The 20655-nt window shown below is 37.2% G+C and overlaps 1 protein-coding gene across 1 annotated transcript in view; it reads right to left on the reverse strand.

Moving 5' to 3' along the window:
* KCNH8 (potassium voltage-gated channel subfamily H member 8) overlaps positions 1-20655 on the reverse strand; it is a 291316-nt gene that overhangs the window by 27004 nt on the left and 243657 nt on the right. The window contains exons 12-15 of the mRNA XM_051962339.1: positions 13822-13860; positions 8852-9210; positions 2605-2711; positions 87-163 (exon numbers count right to left, since the gene is read on the reverse strand). Coding sequence (XP_051818299.1) covers positions 87-163; positions 2605-2711; positions 8852-9210; positions 13822-13860 — 582 coding nt within the window. The remainder of the gene's footprint in view (positions 1-86; positions 164-2604; positions 2712-8851; positions 9211-13821; positions 13861-20655) is intronic.

The following is a 20655-nucleotide window of genomic DNA, read 5'->3' on the forward strand; positions in this document are numbered from 1 at the left end:
ATACAGCACCAGTTAAATAAATGAAAACACTTTGGGTATTGCCCATAACCCCCTCTGTTAATCCCAGGCAAAATGATTCTCCTTACCTCACTATTCAGCTTACTGATTTGTTGTCTGGTTTCTTCTGCCTTGATAAATAGAACTGCTGCTCCAAGCTCAGGGTCTGGAAGTGACACACACATGACAAATGCATCCATTAGAAAGAGGGTCACATTCCCAGATTTAGGTGATTTAACATGGGGAAGGAAACCTGGGTTATTCCTTACATTCTGTCCTGATGTCAGTGGTCGGGGTGTGTGTGTGTGTGTGTGTGTGTGTGTGTGTGTGTGTGTGTGTGTGTTGGGGAGAAGGGAGAGTTCATCAACAACTTTGATTGTTAGACACTGACTGATTTTAATGTCATAATCATGGGCTGCAGACTTAGAATGGAAAGATACCCCAGCAGTCGTTTAATCTTTCATTTTTCAGATGAAGAAACTGAGCCTCAGGCAAAGTGATTTTGTTCCAGATTTCACTAGTTTTAAGTGTCAGACACAGATTTTGAACCCAGGTGCATGGCTCCAGAGTTACTGTTTTTTTTTTTTTCTCTATCATATCACGAATGTACTCTATATGGTGTCTAACATTGCTGGCAGTTGCTATGCATAAAAAACAAGTACTTTCATTTATTGACCAACTGACATTTGACATAAGTTCACTGAAATATCTTTTTTTTTTTTTTGAAGGGGGGGGCAGTTGATTCAGAACCATGATTTCATATTGGAAAGAATACCTTCTACTAAAGGAGATTATCAACTATTATGCAATTTATAGTCTTAGAAAGTTGGGGGGGGGAGAAAGAAAGAAATAAAGAGGGAGGTAAGAGAAGTGACTTGCTTGAGATCATATAGAAAGTACCTGAGGCAGATCTTTTTGCCTTTGACATTGGTTCTCTGGCACTGCTTCGTACTGCAGTTATGATATTAACTCCAGTAAATAGATGCCCTGATGGCCAATAGCCATAGGAGCACCAGTCTTACTGGTGGTAGATAAATACATTTTCTTCCATTTTCTCGATATCACTCTTTCCGTTGAGCATTCTTAGGGAAAAGATTGTAATGTATCTTGGAGAGGAAATATCTCAGGAACTTTCTATTCCTTTTTTCTAACCACACTTTTCATGAAAGTATTTTCTTTCTAATTCTGAAAACTCAGAATTCTAAACACAAGCCTTGGGAACAGCAGTCCTTCCGGACCATCAGATCTACTTCCAATACCAATCCTCACATCATCATTTAGGAAAACAAATCATATGGAGGAAGAGCCAGTTGGCTACATCAGCTGTTAACCAGAGGCCAAATGGGTTGAGTAAGGTAGTCTATCTGAAGTAATAAGGCACCTTGGATGTGAGAGAAGGCATCGTGTGTCAGGTAAATCATAATACCAACACCAACTTGACCAACATCTCCCCTCAGACCTTGATGGAGACAGCTCAGAACCCTAAAGTCACAGACTTTGCTGCTCCCAGTCCATTGCTCTCATCCATCATCCTGGAAAGCAATCCTTGTGGAGATGTAGCCTGGTAATTTCTCCTGTCTTTGTGTGTGTCTCCAGTGCCTAGTGCAATGCTCAGCACATAGCTGACACTTAATAAAAGCTTAGTGAATTCAATTCACTTGAACTCTAGATCATTTCCCATGAAACCAGATCAAATACAGTGAATTTGGTTTTCAGGATTATTGTTGTAGTTGATACTAAATAGATTCAGTTAACTTACTTCTTGCAGGGACCACTCAGTTATCTATCAAGGGAAATTTTTGTATAGAATGCTTTCTTGCTAACATCATACAGACCTATCCACATTTGAGATCATTAGAAAGCTAATTTTGGGTTAATGTTTTCTATAAAATAATTCTAATCATGACTATTGCATTTTACAGAAAGAGGCAAAATGAGATTGGGGTAACTGGGGAGGCTCTCACATTTGGAAAAAAAGAATAGGAATGGAGGATCAGGTTCTACAATAATCTATTCTGAATTAAATGCTACTTCAGCATTTAATCATTCTTCTTACATCACCAGATGCATATAATCTATTCTTTTCAGCCCTGATTAAAGCCATCACCTGCTAGCTATCTGTTGACAGATTTCATTCTACAAGCAAAAGTACAAGGGTTGTCATGGTCAAGCTCTCTCAAGTCCTTTTTGATATAGTTTAGCTCCTGAAAAGTCCAATTAAATGAGACATCACCACATAAACTGCCAAGGAAACCTGTGCTCCTACACTGAATGGCAAGCATGCTATTTCCTCCAAGTAACATTGTTTTTACAGATTAGATTTGTCTTTAAAACAGGGAAACAGGGTTAGCGCTTGATAAATGATAGGCTTCCATCCCTTATAAAAACCACAGCATTAGCTGCTAAAATGTAGCTGAGAATAGTGGCAATGGCGGCGTGAGCGTGGAAAAGGCAAAAGTAGACCAAAAAACTGGTCAGTTCACAATCTTGACCAGTTTTTATCTCTCTGAGAATCACCTAAGAACAGGAAGAAGTGACGAGAATCCTCCAACCTTAGGTTTTAAAGACTGATCACTTCTTGAAAAAAGAACTAGGCAGATGACTAACCTGCCGTGGGAGGAGTTGCTCGAGGATCCTGCCTTGTTTGTTCCGGACCAAAGTCAAAAGTCTGGCTTTCCTCATTGGTAATTCCATCTTCTGTTCCATCCACAATCCTGTTTAAAAAGACAAGGGAATACATTTGAACAGGTGTATAAACAAGCTGGCCTTTCTATCAAAATACTCAATGTTTGTAAAAGACACAATTGAGAGTATTTTTGATAGTAAATCAATATGTTACTTCTACCATTTGAAAAAAGAAAGGAAGTCCAGTTTAGTAAGTGGACATGGAGACAGGAAATCCTGGCCTCTGATCTATAGCAATGAAAGGATCCTAGATTCAGAATAGAAGGGAACTTAGACCTCTCATTTCTAGATGAGGAGATGGATGCTGAGAGAGGTCAAAGAAAACTGAAGGCATCTTGGAAGGCATCTATTTCCAACTGTCTATTTTACAGATGAAGAAACTGAGGGACAATTGAGTAATTGCTCAAGGTTTTACAAGTAGCAAGTATTTTCAACTCAGGTCTTCTGATTCCAAATACAGTGTATTTTCATGCTAACTGGGTAGCCAGAGTCTGGTCTTTGAGTTTCAGTGTCCAAAGGGAATTGTATAGTTTTTAAAAATTATTATTAATATTAATTGTTATTAATCTAAACCAAGTTGCCAATTTTTATTGGTGAGGAAATTTCCAATCTGGGAGTTCTTTACATTAAAGAAATCACAGGATAATTATCTCTACAAACTCCCCAAAGTTAACAAATACAACAAGGGCATATGATTTTACAGTTTGTTCACTTCCAGGGTAAGAACTTATTCCACCCATGTTTATTATAGCTCCCCTATAGCTTCTAGTCAGAGAGAGCTGTATTCGGCTCAGAGAGGATTAAGGGGCTTACCCATAGGCACAAATGTAGTTAATGCCTTGAATCTATGTCTTTCTGGATCCATGCTCAACACTCCATCTATTATACCACATTGCCTTTTATATGTATTTTTAAACAATAGGTCTAAGATTTTAGAATTCAATTTTAGAATATCAGATTGCAAGATTACACTCACCTGAGAATTGGACTTTTTCTCCAAGTCTGTTTTACCTGGAAGGAAAATGTTTAGTTCCCCAATCATAGCATTCCCCAAATCCGCCCAATAGCCCCTTTCTGGCTTCTGGAACTTTTTAAGGTCAAGGGCAAGGTCTTCACAAATGACTGTGTATCAGGATGGAATCAATGTCTCCCGTGCTTCTGACAGCTGAGTAGCTGTGCCAAACTGAGTTACCTCTATTCCTTCCTATTAATTTCATCTTCCTCAGTCAGTTGAACCGGGATTGTTAATAAGGGCTTCTCTTAGACAAGTGCTCCCAGCTTCTAGGAGCTCAGAGTTCATCTGAAGAAGAGCGGAGACAACCACAGCCCTGCTCAGTTCCTGATCATTAGCTCAGTGGCTGCACCAAGCATGACAGATTGTTGACTAGTTTTTTGATTAAAAATAGCTAGTGAGATATAATGAACTGAGTTTAATAGGTTTTGGTGTAAAACCTCGCTCCTTGCCCAATGTAGATGCTCATTGTTGGGAGATTAAATGTGTTATAATATATGACTGTAATGAAATACGATTACATTGTGAGAAGCAATGAGAGGCGATGTATTTTAATGGTTGGAGAATCTGCAAGAGATGGATTCAAGTCCAACCCCTGATATATACTGGCGGAATCATTTCATGTCTCAGTGCTCTAGACAACTTATTAAGGTTATAAGATTTAAAGCACTTCCAAATCTACACTGTATGAACAGTTATCTCATTGGGTATTACAATGAAAGCCCAGGTCTAATTGCCTCCTCCCCCAAATACACACATAAACCCACCCAACATTAATGAACATGAGTACTATAGAAATAAGGGGAAATGTGTATGAATTGACAAAGAATAAAATAAGGGAGAGGTACGAGAACAACATAAACCATGACTGCACTAATTTAAAAGAAGAAAAAAAGACCAAATATAATGGTCAATAATGGTTTCAAATGATTAATGTTCTGGGGATCTGTGGATATGGAAAGCTACACAGTTATAGTTGCAGTGGTGGGTGCTTTTGCTGAGTTACTTTATCCTTTCTTCTTTTACAAGTAATGGTACCATTAGAAAAGGTGATGAGATCTTTTTTTGAGGGAAATGCAGGTGTAAAAGAAATAAAATTTTAAGAAAATATCAAGAATAAAATTAAGTACATCATATACAATACTTTTATAAAGATGTACACACAAATGCAATGTTGTCCAGGTCTACATAACTTCTCTCTTTTTATAGCTTTATGGTAGTAGGAACAGAAAGAGTCACAGATGGGGGGTTCTCTCAGGAATGATATCCTCCCCACTCTTTTCTGCCTTTTAAGGAGACCAGGTGGCCTTTTGATTAGAATCCACTGGATCTTAAGTCAGGAAGACCCAAGTTTCAGACTTTTATTAGATGTATGACCCTAGATAAGTCACTTAATTTCTTTGACTTTCAGTTTCCTTATTTGCAAAATAATAATAATAAGAACATAACTACCTCTTATGGTTGCTGTGAGAACCAAATGAGATATATTTCATGTCAAAAACTTTGCAAATGTTAAAACACTATATAGATGGTAACTATTATTATTATTATCCATTCTTGAAAGTCCAGCTTTAGTCTCACCTTGCCTATGAAACCTTCCCAAATAAATTTCTTGTACAATGAGTTCCTTTAAGACTGAATTGGTCAGTACTTATAGTATGCATCTTACCTCTGTTAATCAGCACCAAGTCTCTTCTGATATCTCTAATGATATCATTTCATTAGTGTTCTGTGATTTTGCTTTATTTTGTTTTATTTTGACAGCTAGCAATTAGTTTAACTTGCCAAGTATACCCTCCCAGAGAACATTGTTTTTTAAGAATCATTCTTAGCATCATAGTTTCAACTTTTCATTTTGGCATTTACAGATGGATGAAAGAATTCAAGTCATCTTAGGGGCAATGTGGAGTTATTTGAATAGAACAAGTGGGGCTCAAATCAGTCCATTTGTTGTTAAGGCTCAGTACTCCACTAAATCTTATCCTCTGCCCCCACCGGGACACGCATCACAAGGCCACACAGGCAATAAGTGCTCAATCAATGGCTATTGACTTATTGGGACTGAGGCAGAGTAGCATTTGTTCCTTCCTAAGAACAGTTAAGTATGACTTGTTTCCATCCCATCAATTGCTTACCCTCTATTGCCCAGACTTTATTTTCACTTGCTTCTTGCTAGAGTATTATCTAATTCCTCTGTCATGAGGTTGAAACACATTTTTCACAGTTCTTCCTGACTCTGAAATGATCTTTATCAGTCTTGTAAACAAGTTTCCCAAGTAGGGGGGTCTGGAAATGCTTTCCTCTTTCAGCCAGGGAAAGCTCAAAGCCTTGTCAAAGGGGATCTCTTTGTCTTTGACAGTGGTGACCACTTTGAATGTACTATGCATGTCTGTCTGTCTGTCTCTGTCTCTCTCTTTTCTCTCCCTCTCTCCTTCCTCCTCTTTCTCTCTCTCTCCTTCCTCTTCTCTGTCTCTCTCTTCTCTCTCCCTCCCTGTCTTCCTCTCTCTATATTTTTCTTTTCTCTCTCCCTCTCTGTCTGTCTCTGTTTCTCTCTTTCTCTACCTCTCTGTCTCCCTCTCTCCCTCCCTCTTTCTTTCTCTATCTTTCTGTCTGTCTCTCTATACCACACACACATATACATACATATATGTGTGTATAGCAATTTAAGGAGTTGCATTTGAAGTCAGGAAGACCTCACAAATCCTACTTCATATATTCAATAGTTAATGTAACAATAAGTAAGTTACCTGCTTCAGGTTTCCTATCTGTAAAATGAATAAATTGGATTCAGCAGCTTCTAATAATTCTTCCAGGTCTAAGTCTATGATCCACTGAACTTGTACCAGGAAACACACACACATGCATGTGTGTGTACAAATACAAACACACGTGTACATTGTGTTGTGTACATATATACACACGTGTGCATTTGTAGTATATTTATATAAAAAAGTTTCCCCTGATATAGCATATATTCCTTGAGAGTGGGCCCCACTACAGTTTCAGTTTGTATTTTCAGCATCTAGCACTGTTTGTGGCACATAATGTTAATTGACTGACAGATTGCAGTCCTTTCCATAGCAGGCCTTAGGTTAAGCCTTAAGATCATCAGAGTCTGGAGCTTTGCTGACAAGTCCATACCTATTTGCAAGGTTGAAGCACAAACTCTATTCCAGGCTCCTGAGTTGAGACATTAAACACACCTTTTTGAGGCGGGGCATCTAATTCCTGTTTAATAGTCTTACAAAATATGGATTATTATAAATCAAATGCCACTGTGATGTGTGATAGTTACCAGTGCCCTTAGGATCATAGAATCACTGACTCCTAGATGGAAGGAAAAAATAAACCTTATTAAATCAAAGCTTTTAATCTGTGGTTGTGACCCCACATGGGATCACATAACAAAATGTGGGCTTCATGAAATTCTGATTTATTATCAGTAAATGTTTGCTACGTACTATTTGATATACCCTTATACCTGGGTATAAGTTTTTTACTTGGGTAAAAAAGGATCTTGAGTGGAAAAAGTTTAAAAACCACTTCTATGTGCTACTCTATCAGTGCTCATCCAGTTTTTGCTTGATGCTTTTCATTGACGGGGAACCTACCACCTCTGACTGCAGTTTATTCCACCTTGCGATGGCTCTCCTAGTTGAAAAGCTTTTTGCTGACATCAAGCTGAAACGCTCTCTTTGGAGCTTCTACCTTTGCCCTCCAGGACCAAACCAAACAAGTGGATACCTCTTTTCACATGAAAAACTCTTTAAATACTTGAAGACAACTAGTGCCTCCCTGCTGGATCTTCTCTTAACTTGGTTAAACATTCCAGGTCCTTTATTCAATGCTCACATGACATGAACTTGAGGCCATTCATCACCCTGTTTGTCCTCCTTAGGACACGTTCCAGATAATGAATTAAAAGATGGCACCAAGAACTGAACAAACAAATAATAACTAACATTTTCATAGAATTTTAATTTGCAAAATGATATGTATGTATGTGTGTGTGTGTGTGTATATATATATATATATATATATATATATATATATATATATATATGTAAAATCTTAGCAACCCTATTGGTACTATTATTATCTCCATTTTATAAATGAGCAAATTAATTCTGAGAGTTGTTGAGTTACCCAGGGTCAAATAGTTTGGTCTCCCTTATTCTAAGTCTAGCATTTTATCCATTACACCAGGAGCTAGCTGCTTCCAGGTGTTGGCTGATCAAGGCAAAGAAAAGTTGGGCTATCTCCTTCTTATCACTGAAGGCTTCACCATTCTTCATTCAGCCTAAGACTGCCTTAATTTTCTTGGCTACCATATCACTTTGTTGACTCATATTGAGCTTGTGAAATCATGGTTATGTGACCTTGAGTGTGGCTAAGCTTGCTTTCCTGGTGGTCTGACCCTTCCATTTTTGGAGTGTTATTTTTTTCCCCACTTCATTTTTATTTTTGTGTTTATATATTTTATTGGCTTGTTTTTAGTTAAGATCACAGCCATGTTATGCTGCTCATATATTTTATTTTGTATTGATTTTAATCAAGGAAACACACATATCCCTCTCATTTACATGGACAAATTGGATCCATGCATAGGAATAGATCATTGAAAACCATTAGTAACTAGAAATCCTTCACATTAAACTTTTTGTTAGACCTGCTAACAAGGCACATTCACTGAATAATGAAACCATCACTGACATTTCTTACATTTATCCCCTTTGGGAGAGTGTGACGGGACCTTTGGTTCTATAAAGAGGAGTTTGGAAAAGTTGATCTTTATAGTCCTGGACCTGAAAGCAATATGAACTTTAGGGATGTTCTTATCTGCCTCTAGCTCTAGTTCTAGACTCCCTAGTCCAGTTACTAGTCTAGTTCTCATTTTACAGTGAGAGCCGGAGAGAAGTAACTTCTCCAAGATCACAGGCCTAGTTAGTAGCAAAGCTAAGATTCCACCAAGGTCCCTTAACTCCAAGTGCAATGCCCTAAAGTCCTTTCCATTAGGAATATGTTGTGCTTCTAAAATTGATTTAAAAACGGTAATGAAATAAATTAGAGACTGAATTATTTATCATCTTGACAACTACGTGAATCACAGAGTCAGATGGTCACAAGATGAAAAGGAAGACATGAGTTAACAATTACCTTGGACTGAGATCAGGGGGTCCTGTGGTATTGAGGGTTGAAAGGTGCAGCTTCAGGTTTTTCTCCTTTCTTTTGCTGTGTAAATGGAGGTCAGTTTCTTGCTTGGATCTTGGAGGGTTTGAGCCACAGACTCTTATAGGTGAGTGGAAGGGCATGGTTCCTGAGGCTAATTGCTTTAAGCTTATGCCCAGATAGCTTTTATTGCTTCCAAACTTCTTGTTGCTCGAGGAGGGGACTCCTCTGGTGTTTATGGGGGAGAGAGAAGCGGTTTCCTCTTCTTCTCCTTCTTCATCTTCTTCCTCGTCTTCCACTATCGATGGTAGTCTCCTGTTAATGCTGCCATTTCCTTTGGGTTCCGTCTAAATTAGCGAATAGTACAGATTAAACAAGAATGCAAAGCATTCTGCAGAGGTACATTGTTCATGCTAATTTCCCAGTAGAACAAAGTCAATTCCCTTAGAGGTTTATTTCTCATTAAAATTAATATCATTTGGGAGCCCACTGTTATTTATCTGGGAGTTCAGTCCCTGGAGGATGTCCACACAAATAACAATCTGATCTTCATTCAGTTTCCTCTCTCTGCATTCTTGCTGCCAAGAGATTTTTTCCCTTTTAGTTTTACCCTAATTCTTTGAAGTTTCCTTGGGAAGATTTTTTTTGTCAGATTCATCTCTTTTTTCCTGATTACTTAGTTTCATGTAATACCTTGGCAAAATTCTTGAAGTATCATCAATTTTAAATGACTAATATGTTGTTCTGAACAGAGCTCTAGGAGTGTGTTTAAAAATAGTTTGGTAACTAATTTCAGTATAATTGATTTCCTTTGCAATTTATTTTATGCATTTAAAAATATGATTTTGGGAAGGAGTCCATCGGCTTCCAGTCCGTTCTAGCTTTACTTGACTGGCAAAGGGGGTCCATTAGTAAATGAATTAAGTTATTAAGCTTATATCTATCTGGGAGACTGAAGTGAAGCCAAGGGAAGGTACAGTAGAATATACCATTATTCCAGAAACATTCGAAACAGGATCTGAGCACGATGGACACCACAGTGTGGGAAAGGAAGAAATGGGAGCACCAGCTCTCAAGAGCATTTATTATTACATAAAATTATGAATAGTTAACACATGGGGCTCGGGTACAGAAGGGATTTCTGAAGCAGACATGATGAGATAGTGGCAAAAATATATGGGGCAGCTTTATCTAGTACTGGTACAACTCAATTGCCTTTGACCTTGGCCCAAGACCAGACACATGAGAAAATGACTTTAATGCTCTAAATCTTAGTCTTCTCCAATGTTAAATGTATCTTAATACACGTGCCACCTTGGAGTTAGGATTATTGTGAGGAAGTCACTTTATAAACTTTACATGGGAGTTGTTAATTCAACTTATTTGTGTGACCTTATTGATACTGCTCTTCAGGCTAACACCCTCTGATTCTTCTTGCTTCCCCAAGAGGTTAGAAAGATGTAGGAGAAGAAGAGAAGGAGAGAAGTGAAGGGGAAGAAGAGAAGGTAGAGAATAAACATTTATGTAGCATAGATTATGTTCTAGGTACTGTGTTAAATGCTTCACAAATATTATCTCATTTAATCCTATGATGAATAAAAATTTGAGAGACATAATTTCCTCATAAAAGCCAAATTTGCTCATTTGGCTGTTCCTCTTAAAGTCCTCATGGTGGTGGGTTCACAATTAATATGCCCTTAGACAAGTGGGTGTTCCTGAAGGTAGCAATCAACTCTGATTGAACAACAAATAAGAAAATGAATATTATAACTAAAGGCTGGGATATATTACAATGAGGACTTTGGGGTACATAACTTGGATTACCCAAGTCTAGGTTAAAGAGACTTAAGCAATTTCCATGTTACTTGTCAGACAAAAGGGAAAACCCATACTTCCCCAGAATTGTCTGAGTAAACACAATGACCTAAAATGTACTAAAATATAAAATGTAGAATTTCTTATACTGTCAGATTAAAACTTGGTCTGGATAAATTTTTGAGAGATTTCCCCCACTGGTTGATATTTAATGAGGAGAGAGAAACATTCATTTTTCAGAGTCCTCATAGCAATCCTGAGATATAGATACTGTTATAATCCTCATTTTACAGTGAGGGAACTAAAGTAAACAGAGGTTAAATGACTTCTTCAGGATTTGAGCAAATTGTAAGTGTCTTAAGTCCTATTTGAATTTGAATTCTAGTTCTTCCTATTTGGGGATAGGACTAGCATTCTATTCATTGCAGATTCAAAAAGATCCTAAGCATAAAGGATTATAAAGAGCTGAATGGGAGTTTAGGTATCTAGCCTCTCTTCCTCATTTTACAAACGAGGCAACTGAGGTCCAAAGAAATTAAAGGATTGATCCTTCTGACTCCAAGGCTTGTGTCCTGTCCATTACATTATCTAACTGCTCCTAAATGAAATGATTGACTCAAGGTTATACAACTATTATGACTGAGCCATTATTTGAACCCACAATCTCTGACTCCATATTCAATGCTATTTTCATCCTATTCCTCCTTGAACAATCTGCAAGAAAGAATTAAAACCTAATTTATTTATATAATATGTATTTTTGAGGGTATTAAAGTGATAGTCTTTTAATGACATTTTACCCTTTTACTTGGGTGTTTTTAGCCACTGAACAGTAATAAACCAGAAGCTGCATAGCATAATAGAGAGCTGGGTCTATAAGTTAAGAAGACCTCTCTTCAAGTCTCTGACACAGCTCTAATTCCTAGCTTCTTAAACTGTGGTTCATGATCCCATATGGGGGCTCTTGTAACTGAAGGTGGGGACCATGAATTTATGACATCACTAAATGTTTGATTTGTATAAATATTTTATATACCCATATATCCATAAAAATTTCTTGGGCAAAAAGATGTCACAAGTAAAAAAAATTAAGAAGTCCTGGTGACTTATTTAATTTTTTCATGCGCCAGACAGTTCTCAAGATGATAAATTTCAGTAAAGACGTTGATCTGGACTGGTGAAAGGAATTTCCTCATTAAACAGGTCCTTGTATCAGTGAAATTAGAAGTCTAATCCATATTCTATTTCTTCTAACAAAAAAGCAACATTGGAACCTGACACCAAGATTTCTACATAGGGAAACCAAACCAAACCAAACTATTCAGATCGGTGACTACTTCTCTGTCAGTTGTCATATCATATATCATTGTTTAATAGGAATGAATTAAAAATCCCAACTATCATTAGATGCTCATACACACATATACATATATATCTGCCTCTCTTTTAGGACTATTGTGAGATATACATACACATACATATGTATCTGCCTCTCTTTTAGGACTATTGTGAGAAAAATCCTCTGTAACCATTTCAGAGCAAAGGAAATGTCAGTTTGCACTTGGGTTGGGCCATTTCATTGGAATGCCTATGTTGATATATGAGAATTTATAGACTAAGGTCATCTTCTTAGTAAAAAGGAAGATTTTAATTAAAAACGAAATCTCTGGGAAATGTTTCTCTGAAACTTAGTATGTTTTTGAAAGCAGGGAGGTCATCAATTTGATGATATTGAACCAGCTTCAAATGGCATTTTGACCCTGAATCCAGTTACTTCTTCCAGAAATGATGTGTTATACTGATAGATCTTAAATCTGTCATTCCATTATCATTGGACTTCCCTCTACCAAGGTAGATCTCAGTTGGCCAAAAATTAGATAAAGCTTGTAGAGAGATATTAGAGGCTTAGAAAAATTAGCTGACTTGCCTGAGGTCACCCGACAAATAAGGGTCAGAGGTAGGATTTAAGTCATCTTGACCCTAACTTCAGCACTATCCATTATAGAATACTGACTGTGTGTCATGGCTATCTGTTTTGTGGTTGTTGTTCTTGGTATTTGAGTTATGATTTTGATAACTTTACTCAAAATATAGTCTAGTCAAAGGAGACCTTAAACTAACTTTTCTGTTTAAGATACTCAGATTGTGACATGGCTTGGTACTATTAAGAGAAGATATTTTTGTTGTGTATTTGAAATAATATTCATGTATTTCTGAGGCTAATTCACCAGAGACATTTCTTACAAATGTAAAAATTGAGAAAAAACTGTTTATACTTGAATGAAACAACAACAACGAAATACTTTTTTTTGTACAGACTCCAGCTGAAGCAATTTTTGGTTTTCTAAATGCTAAAAATGATTTCTGAGAAATTATGATTGCAAAGGTCTAAAGGGTCGGGAGAAATGATGGTGTTCTTTAGATGCCATGGGATAGTGGACAGAATGATAGGAGTAAGAAGATCTAAATTTGAGTCTGGCTCACCATTTACTATCTATGTGGGGATCCTCTCTAAGCAACTCTCTAAGCAACTCTATGTGGATATAGAGTAATGTTCAGTGAAAGATAATAAATCTGAGAGGACTGGTGAGAATCAGGTTTTAAATATTAAACAGAAGAGTTTGTCTTGTGCCAGAGGTCATTTGGAGCCACTGGAGCTTATCAAACACAGATAGTACATGGCTAGCTTTGTGTAGGAGAAAGATCAATTTGTCAGTTTAGTGGAAGAAAGATTGGAGATGGGATAGAGTGGAGGCAAGGAGACTCAGAGGATATTGCAATAATTCAGGATAGAAATGATGAGGACCAGGACCTGACTGATTAGAATCTGTGTCTTTTATACACGTTCCTATGCAGGTCCTCAATGGATTAAAGGGGGATTCTTGCAGAGTAATACAGAGAACCCTGACTCAGAAACCTAAAGACAAGGGTTTGTGTCTGTCTGTAACCTTGGACACCCAAGGCTTTAGTTTTCTTATCTGTAAAATGGGGATAGTGATGTTTGCTCAGCCTACCTCCCTCACAAGAGGAATTGCTGTGAGGAAAATACCCTATATAAACTTTATAGCTGTATAGAAATATATGCTATTATTTTTTCTGTCACATCAATTTTATAAATGCACTTTTTATACACACACACATACCTGAGAGAGTGTGGATTTGTTTGATAGCCTTGATATAACCTGCAGGAACAAAGAACAAAGAACTATGTTGTTAATGATATCAGAGAAAGAGATTAGGAACTGGAGAGAACATTAAGTGTGGGTGAAAAGTATTGTCTGTTTATTAAATTGAAAACAAGGTAAACAGTCTCTCCCACTACTCACCTGGGGCCCCTGGAACAGAGTTCACTGAGCAGAGGCCAAAACATTCAATTTGATATGACATGCATTTATTAAAGACCTATTGTACTATGAGCCCTAACACTGGGGAGATAGAGATAAAAGAGAAATGTTTTCTATACTCGAGGAGTTTACATTTTACTGGAGGCATATGGCACACATAGACCAATAAATGCAAAATCTACATGAATTAAAACAAAGTTCTTTTCCAGTGGGAAGGGACCTGTGACTGGCGTAAGAGGCTGAGCTTTGAAAGAAAGTAGGGATTTCAAGAAGAAAAGGGAGCAGGAAATATTTTCTAAATATGAGGCATGAAATTGTACAAAGACATGGAGATCAATCATCATGTACGCTCTGAAAAGTCATGGAGTCGGCAAATAGAACAGCAAGTACACCTAACTAGACCTAGGATGTGTGATGGAGTGTGATGTTCAGTGAAAGATAATAAATCTGAGAGGACTGGTGAGAATCAGGTTTTAAATATTAAACGGAAGAGTTTGTCTTGTGCCAGAGGTCATTTGGAGCCACCGGAGCTTATCAAACACAGATAGTACACGGCTAGCTTTGTGTAGGAGAAAGATCAATTTGTCAGTTTAGTGGAAGAAAGATTGGAGATGGGATAGAGTGGAGGCAAGGAGACTCAGAGGATATTGCAATAATTCAGGATAGAAATGATGAGGACCAGAACCTGGGTGAAAGCTGTGAGTGTAGAGAGAAGGGAATAGATTGGATATAAAACTACTGGAAGTGAATTAGATAAGATATAGGAACTGATTGGATAGTGGGTATGGATGTGGATATAGAGTTAAAATGCCAAGGTGGAGAACCTAGTTCCTTGAACTGATTTTAATAGAAAAAGGGAAGTCAGTAGAGGGAAGAGTTTTGGAAAATATTTATTTTGTTTTTGTTAAGATTAAGATATAGCGGAAGTGTTAAATATATTTCTAAAACACTCCAGAATGGACCCAAATCAAACCGAAATGTATTTTGAAAATTAATAAAATAGGAAAAAAATAGAATATAGATAATACTAATTTTTTTTCTTAGCCAATATGCATCCTAATGGGTGGATGAGAATACTTTGTTCCAATGAAGGCAGGTGAAGCAAGTGCTATGGAACTTATAGAGCTTAATTAGACATCAAAGACCCCAAGGTCATCCACCATATTTCAAATTATCATCAGTCATCTTGCTTCTGTCCTGACACAGGACAGTGGTGATTCTAAAAGAGTGACTTTGACAAATTCGTGCAACTCTGCCCCTCTTAAATCCAATTTATGCACAAACCAAAAGACATCACCATAGCATTTTATCATTTTTTCCTGACTCAGAGTCTTATGGCGATGGGTAGTGATGAAACAGCAGGGGTTGATACATTGGGAGCTGTAAGTCACAACCCTTCACACAGGTAGCCCAGGCCGGGCTCGGTGGAAGCAGCCGTGGGATTTGGCAGATCCCTGGGTGTCTGAGCAACCTTTAAGGATTGTACACCTTACCTCCAGATGTGGGGGAGGGATTAGAAAAGGTGCCCTAAACTCCAGGATTAGAAAACTCCTTCAAGCAGTCACATTGGTACCTTCTCTAAGTACCTAGAGCACTTAAAGGTTAAGCTCCCATATCAGTATTGTCAGAAGTGGGACTTGATCTCAGGTATTTCAAAAGATTTAATAGTAATCCTGAGTACTGACATTTAAATATTGAAGCCTATTTTGTAAATATTCACCTACATTTTTTTATTATTGATATTCCATAAAATTGTTTCTAGTGACTCCACAAACAAGCAAAAAGAAATGTAATGCTTATAGTTTTTGATAACCACACTGACTACAAAATGTTATTATATCTTCATTTAGTAGACAATGTAGCCTGATGAACTTATTTTCCTGGTATAAGAAAAACCTGATGTAGGGCCCTTTTAAAATAACACTATTATTAAGGAATAGCACTGAATCATTTTGTAGGGTAACTTACAGTATACTTTTAATATATCCAGCTATATTTCAAAAATATGATCTTAGTAACAATAGAATAATACTACACATTTACATTTTTTACACTGAATCAGAAATAAGACCTAAAGAAAAGGTAGTATTTAAAAAATAACAACACTCACATATAAGGATGCAAAACATGTTTTGATTTCTTTGCCAAAAATACTATGGACTACATATCCTTTTACAGATGGAAGGTAAAGAAAATATTGATATATAAAAGTACTCCTTGTATGGGATAGGATTGGGGATCTCTGATGCATATGCACCATTCCATTAAGTACTCTTAATAGTAATTCTCTGTGCTTTTATGAAAAGAAAACAAAAGAAATAACATATGTGAAAGCACTTTGGAAATAAATGTGCTATGTAAGTGCAAGGTATTATTGTTATGGCCACTATGAGAATTCCTTATAATTCAGAAATGACCAAATACTTTTAAATTTGCAAATACCTTCAAAGAGAAAAGATGCCCTAAAAATTGTCAGCTTACCCCACATTGGCCTGATAACTGTGCAAACAGGGATACTACCCTGTGGTCAAAACACTAAAAAATGTACAAAAACTGCAAAGTTGATTTCAATCACCATTGGTACATGGAACATGCACATACCTATAGACAACACAAAATATGGTAGACCTGAAAGACCCAAGAGATCTGGAAAATGCCATACCACTAAGAGTTCACAGGCACCCATCATGATCAATCCTGATGAGGTCAAAGAATTGATTGCATGACATTGGCACTGGACCACTCAGCATGGAATGCCCTTACCAAAAACACTTTGATTCAGTGTAAAAAATTGAAATATAGAATATTATTCCATTGTTATGAAGATCATATTCAGTTCATACATTAAAAGTATACTATAAGTTATCCTACAAAATGATTTAGTCTTATTCTTTAATAATAGTGTTATTTTAAAAGGGGTCTATATCAGATTTTTCACATATCAGGAAAATAAATTCATCAGGCTACATTGTCTACTAAATAAAAATATTCTGTGCTCTATGAACAAAGCAGAATGGAATTAACTCAGAAGAAATGAGAAATGTGCAAAGTTAGAGAATCCACTCCAAATGTTCACAGGGACCATTTGTGTCTGACTTCTGGAAGAGCATTCTGAGCTCATGTTAGTCTGATCAACTCCAGTTGGACCCACTAACTTGACTCTGACATAGTGATATCATTTTGGTTCTGTTTGAAAACAAAGTATGATAATTGATCAACCAACTGACCCCTGTTTCTATTTGAAGAATACTACTGCCTCATAGGACAGGATATCTAAGTGTAAATAATCAAAAGCCAGTTAATGATGTACGACTACAGCTGAGAAGAGATAAAGGAGTCATCTGTAGAGAGATGATAGGTGAACAGTGGGGAGTTTGAGATTATCATGTGAGAGAATATAAAGAGAAAGAAGGACAGAGCCTTAATTGGTCAGTCAATAAGCATTTATTAAGTATCTACTATATGTTAACCTCAGTGTGACTTGGAGGGAGATCCAGCAAAGAAATGAGAGGGAGGAACAGAAAAAAGACCTAAGAGATGACCAAATCACAAAAATCCCAGAGAACAGAGAATTTCAGGGGAAGATGGTGGCCATCAATGGCAAATGCTAGAGAAAGGTCAAGAAGGATTCAGAGAAAAGACTGTGAGATTTGGTAGTGTTATTGCCAAAATAAGGAAACAGTTTCATTCTGCCAAAGGGATATCCCCTTTGATTCAGCAGTGTCTCTACTGGGCCTGCATCCCAAAGAGATCTTAAAGGAGAGAAAGAATCGACGTGCAAAAATGTTTATAGCAGCCCTTTTTGTAGTGGCAAGAAACTGGACACTGAGTGGGTGCCCATCAATTGGAGAATGGCTGAATAAATTATGGTTTAAGAATGTTATGAAATATTATTGTTCTGTAAGAAATGACCACCAAGATGATTTCAGAAAGGCCTGGAGAGACTTGCAGGAATTGACGTTGAGTGAAGGAGATAGAACCAGGTGAACATTGTACATGGCAACAAGAAGACTGTGTGATCCGTGATAGACATGGCTCTTTTCAACAGCAAGGTGATTGATTCAGACCAATTCCAATAGATCTAGGATGGAGAGAGCCACTTGTATTCAGAAAGAGGACTGGGAGTATTGAATGTGGATCATATCATAGTATTTTCAAGGTTTTTTTTGGTTGTTGTTTGCTTGTTTTTTTTCTCATTTCCCCCTTTTTGATCTGTTTTCTTGTGTAGCATGATAAAAATGGAAATATATTTAGAAGAATTGCACATTTTTAATCTACATTGGATTACTTGTTGTCTAGGGGAAGGAGTGGGGAGAAGTGAGGGAGAAAAATTAGAACAGAAGGGTGAATGTTGAAAACTATCTCTGCATGTATTTTGAAAATAAAAAGCTATTATTTTTAAAAACAGAAGGCAGTTTCAGTTAAGTGATGAAGTTAGAAACCTATTATAAAGGGATGAGAAGTAAGAGCAGAAAAAGTGTAAGTGATGACTTTAGACAGTTTTCCCTCCCCCTCTTTTCTGGAATGTCTAAAGTGAAAAGGGAGACAGAAAAATAGGATGATAGCTTATAGGGATAAGTGGAAGGTTGTTTTTTGGGTGTTTTTGTTTTTGTTTTGGATGAGGAAAGCTTGGATATTGTGTAGGAAAATGAGAGGGAGCCAATAGATAGGGAAATATTGAAATTAGAAAGAGGCCAGTTGGGCAGCTTGAATCTATGATTCCCAGTGATATCACTGATGGTAGCTGCAGAGAAAGAGCCCCAACCAATACTTGGTTCATTATTCTGCAGCAAAGACCCTAGAGATGAAAGTAGTGGGCCTGGAGGCCCACTTGTACCTGGAGGGGAGATATTTGTTGTGTGCCCAGCTCCTACTACAGAACTTTTACATACATATTTAATTAATTTTCTTTAATGACTGAATCTTCCTCTGTCAAAACCACCCTCCCCCAATGTTTTCCTCCCTCCTTCAATGTCCTTGGTCTGACTTACTTGTTAATACTTTCTTCCTATTAATTTTATTATCTTCTACATTCTTACTTTACCTTTACAAAAATTAGAAAAGCAAAACAAATTTATTAAATTGTGTAATCTTATTTTGACTTAAAAATATATCTATTTTTGTGACTCTCCCTCCCTTCTCCAACTTCCTTAAGATTTAAGGAAAAAATACTGTATTCCCATGTTTGCTTTATTGGAAATTCTGGCTATGGATCCTACATGTGGAATCCTAGATATAGAGATGGACTAGATCTCAGATGTCATTCTTGGAAATTCCTAGTCTGCAGAAAAGGAAATGGAAGCCCAGAGATGTGAAGGAAAAAGTTAGAAATCAAGAAGATAGTAAATGGTAGGGACAGATTTAGGAATTCCTTCCTTCCTTCCTTCCTTCCTTCCTTCCTTCCTTCCTTCCTTCCTTCCTTCCTTCCTTCCTTCCTTCCTTCCTCCTTCTTCCTTCCTTCCTTCCTTCCTTCCTTCCTTCCTTCCTTCCTTCCTTCCTTCCTTCCTTCCTTCCTTCCTTCCTTCCTTCCTTCCTTCTTTCCTCCCTTCCTCCCTTCCTTCCTCCCATTCCTCCCTCCCTCCTTCTTCCCTTCCCTCCCTTCTTGACTTCCTCCTTCCTTACTTTCCCAACCTGTGAACAAATCTACCTCCAAACCCCGAGCCCTTTACACCAATCCCATGGTAGACAAGGCCTGTGTCTTTTATTTGAATGACAATTCTGTGTTGCAACCTGCAACTTGTGCACTAAGGAGTTTAATAAACACACCAGACTGAGTCCTCAGGGCAGTTCAGACCACACCATCATTTGTAAAGGGTGTATTAAAAGTGGAAAAAAAGAACCTTCCTTTTGAACATAGGGTGAGAAGCTCTGGAAATTATGACATATCTTGGAAAAAGGCTTCAGGTCACATCTAAATTACTTTTTGCCTGAATGTGTTTCTTTTATTTTCAAGCAGTGATAAAATAGTACAAAATTAGCATCGTCTTAAGTTGAATTAAAAAAAATAAAAAGAAAGACTCCTGGAGGAAAAGAAAAAAAAAGTCTTCCTAGTGAGACAGACTGAGATTCTGTAATTATGTCAACCTCTCCCTGTTTTTTGAGTTGATTAGGGAAATCGTTCTGTTATTATTTATACCAGTGTAAGCCTCATTATTGCTGTGCAAATATGCTTCATCAATGTTTAATTTTATCGGAGCAGTCAACCCATTCTACATCTGCTTTGCTGTCAGAATGTGCCTTAATCAGAAGCATTGTACACATACGTTTTGTAATAATTCCCCAAACAGTGACAAATAAAACAGCTGAATAATTAAAATGTGAAAAATAAAACAAAATTAGAGTCCTGTTGTAACAATGAGATGTTTGATGGGGTTCTCACTTAGAGGGAGCTGTCCTGGCTTAACAGAAGAGCCTTTCACCAACCATTTAGCCAGAAGAATGGAAGCTCTTGGAGGGCAGGTAGGGGCTTTGTGTTTGTCTCCATAGTCTTAGCCACTTAGCATAATATTGGTGCACATGATAGGATCTTTATAAAAACTCAGTGATGAAAGTGGCTGAATAGTGAACTGCTGAATAGTGACCAGAATGAGTGTGTAAAGTGCTTTAAAAACCTTTAAATCCCTAAAGAAATAA

Source organism: Antechinus flavipes, chromosome 5 (genome assembly GCF_016432865.1).
Source record: "Antechinus flavipes isolate AdamAnt ecotype Samford, QLD, Australia chromosome 5, AdamAnt_v2, whole genome shotgun sequence".
Lineage (NCBI taxonomy): Eukaryota > Metazoa > Chordata > Mammalia > Dasyuromorphia > Dasyuridae > Antechinus > Antechinus flavipes.